Genomic DNA, 10,000 nt, shown 5'->3' with positions numbered 1-10,000 from the left:
AACACTATAAAAATATAAGTTTGCGACACTACTTGCCAATTCCTTACGGTAACATGACTAAGCAAAAAAATGCAAAACAAATGAAAAAGGGGGCACTCGCGGTAAAATGCCCAACATTCTAATATACGGCATCTCAGATAAAAAAAAAGACATGCACGTGTTAGCCCAACCATCAAGGCACACTTTCTAACACATAAACATGAAAAAAAATCAATAATATACGGCAATTCCTTACTACGTAGTAAATTTTTACAAATATTGGAAAAAAACAGAAATTGGCAACCGCAGATAAATACCCAATATACCAATAACTACGTCGTATCTAACAAAAACAAAGTCACGTATGGGTAGCCAGATCATCTAGACACACTTTCCAACACTAAAAAAGCAAAAGTTTTACGACACTATTCGGCAATATCTTACGGAAAAATGACTTGGCAAAAAAATGATAAAAAATGAAACAGGGGCACTCGCGGTAAAATGGTCCTCGTGGTGATGAACGACATTTTAACTAAAAAAAAAATCATGCACATGGTAGCCAAACAATCCACCAAGACTTTCCACAACTGATAACCTATAGAAGTTGCACCATTCTACGACAATTTCATAATACGTAATAACTTTGATAATTATGCAAATTACCTTAGAAGGGTAAACACGGTCCGCGCTCGACCCCGACACGTCTCAGAAATCGGGTAAGGAGTACAGCTACAGCAATGCACATCTGGACACTACTAGAGCGTGTAGGCGAGACACCTACTGCAGGTCGATCACCCACAAATTCAGTCACGGGGGTGAGTCATGTGAGAAAAACCTGTTTTTTTTTTTACGCCCGGGGTCGCGGACGACCCACCGTACCTATCCAGGGTTAATAGTTTCCTCTTATTGGTGTCTTGAAGAACCCTTTTTTTAGACATGGTATGAAGATGCGGTTGAGAGAGAGATAGAGAGAGAGAGAGAGAGAGAGAGAGAGAGAGGAGAGAGAGGAGAGAGGAGAGAGAGAGAGAGAGAGGGTAGGGATATTACTATTTTAAACAATTTATGAAGATACACTCGATAGAGACACAGAGAGAGAGAGAGAGAGAAAGAGAAACTATTTTTAAGCAATAATAACTTGAGACTAAACGAGATAAAACAGCTCTCTCTCTCTCTCTCTCTCTCTCTCTCTCCTCTCTCTCTCCTCTCTCTCTCTCTCTCTCTCTCTCTCTCTCCCTCTCTCTCTCTTCTCTCTCTAATGATGACAAGCTAGCACCAGCACTTTCTAGGTACTGCAGTGCGCTTGCGCAACCAGCTCTAAGTCTAATACCGGACTTGACTTGGGATACATTGTTGAAACCTGGGTGTCCAGTATAAGAATGTAGATCTGAAGGTTGTCTTAGAAGTATTTGTGTCATGATACACGATTAGATTAATCGTAGATAAGTTTAAAAAGAATAAAGACATCAGTAATCAATGTAATATTTGTATTAATGATATGTTATAGAAGAGTACCCAGTGAACATATTTCTTTTTTATTCAAAATAAGTTGCTTTCGAAAAACGATGTCATTGATAACAAATTTGCTTTTAAATATGACTATTTTGGTTTAAAAAAGATCATAATTGCCTTTTAAAAAGTTCATATTTGCTTTTAAAAAAGGTCATATTTGCTTTTAAAAAAGTCATATTTGCCTTTAAAAGGGTCATATTTGTTTCAAAAGGTCATATTTGCCTTAAAAAAGGTCATATTTTCCTTTAAAAAGTTCCTATTTGCCTTTAAAAAGGGTAGACAGATAAGGGAAATTTCTCTCTCTCTCTCTCCTCTCTCTCTCTCTCTCCTCTCTCTCTCTCTCTCTCTCTCTCTCTCTCTCTCTCTCTCTCTCTCTCTCGAATTTGGCCTCAAAATCGCTAAATTGGCAATCGTCACAGACCGATGGTGAACATCTGGCTAGTGTTGCATAAGGAGTTGGGAGATCTACTGTTAGATAAATTCATTCATTTTATGTCTTATCTTACATCTTATCTCGGGCTCAAACGAAAACTATCTTATTTTTACAAGTGAAGTCTCTTCCAAAATTGGTTTAGATTCAAGATTTAAAAGCCGCTTATGAATGGCAGGGACAAGGGACAGTGACATTGACCTGTCGAGTAGGACAATGGTCAGCGCCCCAAGCCCCTCTCCACCTAAGCTGGAGCAAGGAGGGCCAAGCAATGGCTGCTGATGGCTCAGCAGATAGACCTGTAGGCTCCCCCAAACCTCCAATCCTTAGCTCAAAAGGAATGTGAGGTTGCGGCGACCAAAAGAAACTAGTTTAAGCGGGACTCGAACATCAGTCTGGCTTTCACCAGTCAGGGACGTTACAGGATGGAGTTAGATAAAGCAATAGTAACTACTGTATTAATCATATATCTGGTGAATTATAGTTTCATATTCTATGGGATGGCGTGAATTTATAATGATGGTATTATCAGTGCTCTCGAGGGTGTGAAATTGTTAGACTTGTGTCCGTATACTAACACAGATATAATTATATACATATATATGTATTTATATAACTGTGATTTTCATTTTTCTGTGGTTCTTTTATATATATATATTATATATATATATATATATATATATATATATATATATATATATATATAGATATATATATAAATATATATATATATATATATATATATATATATATATATAATATATATATATATATATATATATATATATATATATATATATATATATATATATATATATATATATATGTGTGTGTGTGTGTGCGTGTGTGTGTGTGTGTGTGTGGGGGGGTGTGTGTGTATGTGTGTATGTTTATGTCTGTGTGTATGTAAAAATATATATATATATATATATATATATATATAGTATATATATATATATATATATATATACACATATTTATCTGCACACACCAATATATATATATATATATATATATATATATATCTATATATATAGATATATATATATATGTATATATATAGATATATACATATATATATATATATATATATATATATATATATATATGTATATATATATATATATATATATATATATAATATATATATATATATATATATTTATATGCACACACCAATATATATATATATATAATATATATATATATATATATATATATATATATATATATATATATATATATATATATATACATATATATATATATATATATATATATATATATATATATATATATATAAATATATATATATATATATATATATATATATATATATATATATATATATATATAATATATATATATATATATATATATATTTTAACTATATTTTGGTTGGGATGAACTTCGCAGGTTATTGTTTTAGAGTTTATTTTCTTCTTTTTTTTCGTCTTTTGTGGCTGTTAAAGAATTTGCTGCAGTTTCATACTTTTGCTAGCAGATAAATGTGTTTTGTTAAGTGTCATTGTTGGTAATATGTTTCTGCTTTTATGGATAATGAGGTGCCTTTTGATTAAACGTTACTAGTTTGGTTTGTAAACGTAAATTTTGGTGTCGGTGAGAAGTGTAATTTCTTGAGCTTACGCATTGCTGACATGGTGGCCATTGTATTATTCGTAATTTAAAATAATTTTCTTTTTTTTAATTAAAAGAGCAGATTACCTTATGATACTTCCTGGCTATTTTGATATCCTGTACTTTTTTTTCCTCCGAACCCTTAATGATCACCTATTATCTGTTTGATACAGGCAATATCTAACCACTTTTGTGATCTGTAATATCTATCTTGAAATTAGTTACTGCTTCAGTGAGTAGAGTGAGGTCTTGATATCATAAATATATAGTTTTTAGTTGCTGATTTTAAATTTGTTACTGTTCTTTTCTACTGGGCAAATGAATCATCACATATTTCTATGGAGTTTTTATACAGGCAGTATACCAAGGTATAATTATGAATATTAGTTTTTACGGATTGCAGTTTTCAACCAGACATTTAGCATTCCCAAACATTTATAAAGTTTACCAAGATATTCATGAAGACGAATTTTATACGGACAAATTACTCTACTTTTAAATTATGGATTTACCATAATCTACTTTATATAGAGACCTTTTACGGACAGTTTATAAAGAAATAAGAATTTTGTGTAGACAGTAATAGTATACAAAGACCTTAAAACTGGAGTTTGTTCGAAAAGTGTTCCAATGCTATTATGTAAACGCCAATGAACCAAGAACTCTTCAACTCCGATTTTATCAATCGACTTTACCAATATCAGGATGCCAAATGTACAGTTAAAAAGGAAATGTTGGTACAACCAAGCTATAAGTGCACTCTATCACACTTTTACTGCAGGGCGAGTAGCCAAACAGAAAGTATATGGAAAGATGGGATCAGTGGTCGCCGGGGAACTCTACTCTCAGTACTGGTGCGGCAAGTTGAGCTTTCTTAGAGCGAGGTGTACCAGGAATTCCTGTGTCCAACTGTACATTTGGCATCCTGATAATGGTAAAGTCGATTGATAAAATCGGAGTTGATGAGTTATTGTTTCATTGGCGTTATCATAAAAGTATTGGAACACTTTTCGAACAAACTCCAGTTTTAAGTAACTCCGGAAATCCTCTCCACTATGGTTGACTTTTGATACTGCGATTGTTTTAACCCTGGATAGGTACTGTGGGGAGTCCGCGACCCCGAGCGTAAAAAAAAAAGAGGTTTTTCTCACGTGACTCACCCTCGTGACTGAATTTGTGGGTGCTCGACCTGCAGGAGGTGTCTCCCCTACACGCTCTAGTAGTGTCCAGATATGCATTGCTGTAGCTGTACTCCTTCCCCGATTTCTGAGACGCATCGGGGTCGAGCGCGACCGAGTTTACCCTGCTAAGGTAATTTGCATAATTATCAAAGTTATTACGTATTATGAAATTGTCGTAGAATTGTGCAACTTGTATAGGTTATCAGTTGTGGAAAGTCTTGGTGGATTGTTTGGCTACCATGTGCATGATTTTTTTTTTAGTTAAAATGTCGTTCATCACCACGAGGACCATTTTACCGCGAGTGCCCCTTTTTCATTTTTTTTCATTTTTTTGCCAAGTCATATTTCCGTAAGATATTGCCAAATAGTGTCGTAAAACTTTTGCTTGTTTAGTGTTGGAAAGTGTGTCTAGATGATCTGGCTACCCATGCGTGACTTTGTTTTTGTCAGATACGACGTAGTTATTGGTATATTGGGTATTTAACTGCGGTTGCCAATTTCTGTTTTTTTTCAATATTTGTAAAAATTACTACGTAGTAAGGAATTGCCGTATATTATTCATATTTTTTCATGTTTATGTGTTAGAAAGTGTGCCTTGATGGTTGGGCTAACACGTGCATGTCTTTTTTTTTTATCTGAGATGCCGTATATTAGAATGTTGGGCATTTTACCGCGAGTGCCCTTTTTCATTTTTTCATTTTTTTGCCAAGTCATTTTTCCGTAAGATATTGCCAAATAGTGTCGTAAAACTTTTGCTTTTTTAGTATTGGAAAGTGTGTCTAGATGATCTGGCTACCCATGCGTGACTTTGTTTATGTCAGATACGACGTAGTTATTGGTATATTGGGTATTTAACTGCGGTTGCCAATTTCTGTTTTTTTTCAATATTTGTAAAAATTTACTACGTAGTAAGGAATTGCCGTATATTATTGATTTTTTTTCATGTTTATGTGTTAGAAAGTGTGCCTTGATGGTTGGGCTAACACGTGCATGTCTTTTTTTTTATCTGAGATGCCGTATATTAGAATGTTGGGCATTTTTCCGCGAGTGCCCCCTTTTTATTTGTTTTGCATTTTTTTGCTTAGTCATGTTACCGTAAGGAATTGGCAAGTAGTGTCATAAAACTTATATTTTTATAGTGTTGGAAAGTGTTTCTAGATGATCTGGCTACCCATGCCTATTTTTTTTCAGCCAGATATGGCGTATATATAAGTATGTGTTTCGATTTTCCTGTGATTGCCATTTTTTCGTTTTTTCCCATTTCTTTCAAAATTACTACGTACTAAGGAACTATCACAGAGTAATTATTCATTTATATGTTTATTTGTCGGAAAATGTGCCTTGATGGTTTGCCTAGCACGTGGCTGAATTTTTTTTTTCTGAAATGCCGTATATTAGAATGGCCATTTTTCCGCGAGTGCCCCTTTTTATTTGTTTTGCATTTTTTTGCTTAGTCATGTTACCGTAAGGAATTGGCAAGTACAGTAGTGTCGCAAAACTTATATTTTTATAGTGTTGGAAAGTGTTTCTAGATGATCTGGCTACCCATGCCTATCTTTTTTTTAGCCAGATATGGCGTATATATAGGTATGTGTTCGATTTTCCAGTGATTGCCATTTTTTCGTTTTTTCCCATTTCTTTCAAAATTACTACGTACTAAGGAACTATCACAGAGTAATGATTCATTTAGATGTTTATATGTCGGAAAATGTGCCTTGATGGTTTGCCTAGTACGTGGCTGAAATTTTTTTTTTCTGAAATGCTGTACATTAGAATGTTAGCCATTTTTTCCGCGAGTGCCCCTTTTTATTTGTTTTACATTTTTTTGCTTAGTCATGTTACCGTAAGGAATTGGTAAGTAGTGTCGCAAAACTTGTATTTTTATAGTGTTAGGAAGTATTTCTAGATGATCTGGCTACCCATGCCTATCTTTGTTTTTAGCCAGATATGGCGTATATATAGATATGTGTTCGATTTTCCTGCGATTGCCACTTTTTCGTTTTTTCCCATTTCTTTCAAAATTACTACGTACTAAGGAACTATCACAGAGTAATGATTCCTCTAGATGTTTATTTGTCGGAAAATTTTGTTTACTTCTTTTTTGATTGAATATCATCAAATTTTTTTAGCTAAATTATTATATTGCTTTACATTTTTTTTCCGATTTTAATTCCCTTCAAAAAAATTTTTTTGGGTCAGAATTTTAATTTTATAGTCGTAAAATAATCGACAATTATCCAGCAACCCACCATACAATTTTTATGCATATCCAATAATAATTAGATTAGTAAATAACACTTTGAAATTGACATACCCTTCCTACATTTCAAGTGGCAAATTAGGGAGTCTGAGTCAGTGTGGTTGGCGGCCATTTTGTGGACATATCCGAAGCGTAAGTTGCCTTATCTATATATATTCTTGTTCCCTATAGAATTTGTGATATTTTGGTATATTTTTACCTGCATAGATATCATATTATATATTAAATATATGTATTTTTTTACGAAATTTCTAAGTACTCAAAAAATTACCTTTAGATATGGCCCCTGTTATAAATGTAATTTACAAAATAATGAAGATTTTTTTACATATTTCTATTTTAGGATAACATATGTTTATTCCCTAAAAAAATTAGCCCCTTCCTATTTCATTTGGGTACCCAAAAAAATTCATGAAATTTGGACAAATGTTTTTGGCCAAAAAAAGTTACCCTTTTTTTCTCATTTCAGAACTTCACCTCCATGGGTCTGACTTCATCCAAAATACATCAAGATGTGTCCTAAACATTTAAGAATCAATTCCTAAAAGGATTTGTGTATATATGTATAAACTTTTTTTTTATGAATTTTTTTGTAAGGTCTTTTTTTCTACTTAATTTTGTAAAATATTTATAATAAATAGTCTTTTTCTGCAGATGAGTAGTATTTATCTTTACAGTTGTTTTAAGCATTCATTGAAGTTTTTTTTTGGCAAAAGAAAAAAGGAGGTTACTGCAAAAACTGATTTTTCAAGAATTTTTTTTGCCGTTGGGGTCGTTCGCGTCCGAGTATACCCTTAAAGGGGTGTCCGAGGAGCTTACCTATCCAGGGTTAAGCGTTGCTCTTATTGCTTGTACGTTCGCGAATGTTTAAGACGCTGCCATGTGAATTATCTATGTAAGGCCAGAGCCACTTGCACATTTTATATGGTGCATCACTCTCTCTCTCTCTCTCTCTCTCTCTCTCTCTCTCTCTCTATTTCTATCTCTCTCTCTGTATATATACACACATACACACAACACACACACATATAAATATATATATATATATATATATATATATATATATATATATATATATATATATATATATATATATATATATATATATATATATATATATATATATATATACAGTGATACCTCCAGATACGAAAGTTTCTGCTTACAAAAAATTCAGTGTACGAAAGCGATACGAAGATTTTTATGTCCCAGTATACGAAAAAAATTTCAGGATACAAAAAGCTTACGTGATCCCAACTCGTCGCCGAGAATAATTTTTAAATTTGCGCGCTGCCAGACTTTGAACTTGGGTAAACTTGCTTACAGCCTCCCGCTCACCCATTGGTTATCTCCCTTCTCAGATGCTAGCTGCCGCCATAATTTCCTGCTTTCCTATTGGTCGGCTACTATCCCACCTTGCTTACGCACGGGCGTTCATCTCTCTCTCTCTCTTTTCGTTCCAACTGCGGTATCGTTAACATTGACTCTGTGTGCTTTCACTTGTTTTACGTAGTGTTGAATATATTCGTACGCCACGTGTTATCGTTATTAAACATTCTTTACTGATTACTGTACTATATTAGTGTTTACTACATAGTTTATAATGTACATAGTTGAGCTTAATACTGCAGCCATGGGTCCCAAAAATGTTGCCGAAGGAAAGAAAAAGAAGACGATGCTCTCGATGGAGACGAAACTCGAAATCGGGAAAAAGTACGAGTCTGGCATGCGTTTAATTGTGATCGTCAAGGAGTATGGCCGGAATCCGTCTACGATAGACACCATCCTCAAGCAGAAGGCGGCCATCAAAGGACCCACACCTACTAAGGGTGTCACTATTTTCTACAACAAGAGAACCCACGTGCATGACGAGATGGAGAGGCTGCTTCTTGTGTGGATCAAAGACAAAGAGATCTCAGGAGACACCATCACCGAGACTACAATTTGCCAGAAGGACTGCGACATTTTCGGTGATCTCGTACGTTCTCAGGCCAAAGAAGGGGCAGGAGAAGGAACATCCCAGCAGGAACCCCCAGAGTTCAAGGCTTCTCGGGGGTGGTTTGAGAAATTCCAGAGAAGGACTGGTATTCATTCAGTGGTACGGCATGGGGAGGCAGCCAGCTCGGACACGAAGGCCCCCGAAGCCTTTGTTAAAACGCTTGACAAGTTGACTCGGCAGGAAGGCTGCAGTTCGCAGCAAGTTTCCAATTGCGACAAAACTGGGCTTTTCTGGAAGAAAATGCTTCGTCGGACGTTCATCACAGCGGAGAAGAAGAGGCTACCCGGACATAAGCCTATGTAGGACAGGCTTACCCTTGCTTTTTGCGGAAACGCCAGTAGGGACTGTAAGATAAAGCCCCTGCTGGTGTACCATTCTGAAACTCCCCGAGCCTTCAAAGACCACAAAGTCATCAAGGAGAACCTTCCCGTGATGTGGAGGGTGAATGCTAAAGCCTAGGTAACGAGGCAACCTTTTATTGATTGGGTGAATCTCTGCTTCAGTCCGGCTGTCCGAAAATATTTGGAAGAAAAGTGCCTCCCTATGAAATGTCTGCTGGTGTTGGACAATGCTCCAGCTCACCCTCCTGACCTCGAGGAACATCTTTTGGCTGAATATTCCTTCTTAAAGGTCCTGTATCTACCGCCTAACACCACCCCTCTCCTCCAGCCCATGGACCAGCAAGTTATTTCTAATTTCAAAAAATTGTACACAAAGCTTCTCTTCCAGAGATGTTTCCAAGTCACAGAAAGTACAAACCTCACTCTGCGTGAATTCTGGAAAGATCACTTTAACATTGTGATATGCTTCAGACTCATCGATCTCGCTTGGCAGGAAGTTTCGAGGCGTACCCTGATCTCCTCTTGGAGGAAGCTGTGGCCTGATGTTGTCTCTGCACGAGACTTTGAGGGGTTCGGGAAGCCTGGAGGCGAAGCCGAGATCGTTGACGATCCTGAACCCATTCAGCAGTCTGAGGTGGCTGACATCCTACATCTTGGTACGTC

The 10,000-nt window shown here is 35.5% G+C and overlaps 1 protein-coding gene across 1 annotated transcript; it reads left to right on the top strand.

Annotated features, from left to right (window-relative positions):
* The first annotated feature begins 8,600 nt into the window (after positions 1–8,600).
* Positions 8,601–9,299, top strand: LOC137633766 (tigger transposable element-derived protein 1-like). Its single transcript, XM_068366012.1, has one exon. The coding sequence runs from the start codon at positions 8,601–8,603 to the stop codon at positions 9,297–9,299; it is 699 nt and encodes a 232-aa protein (XP_068222113.1).
* The last annotated feature ends 701 nt before the right edge of the window (positions 9,300–10,000 follow it).

The sequence above is a fragment of the Palaemon carinicauda genome, chromosome 43 (genome assembly GCF_036898095.1).
Source record: "Palaemon carinicauda isolate YSFRI2023 chromosome 43, ASM3689809v2, whole genome shotgun sequence".
NCBI lineage: Eukaryota > Metazoa > Arthropoda > Malacostraca > Decapoda > Palaemonidae > Palaemon > Palaemon carinicauda.
This window is presented reverse-complemented; position numbering and strand designations above follow the sequence as displayed.

What these genes read in the sequence shown, in the direction of transcription:
- LOC137633766 (XM_068366012.1), top strand. Translation starts at nt 8,601, where the DNA reads ATGTACATAGTTGAGCTTAATACTGCAGCCATGGGTCCCAAAAATGTT.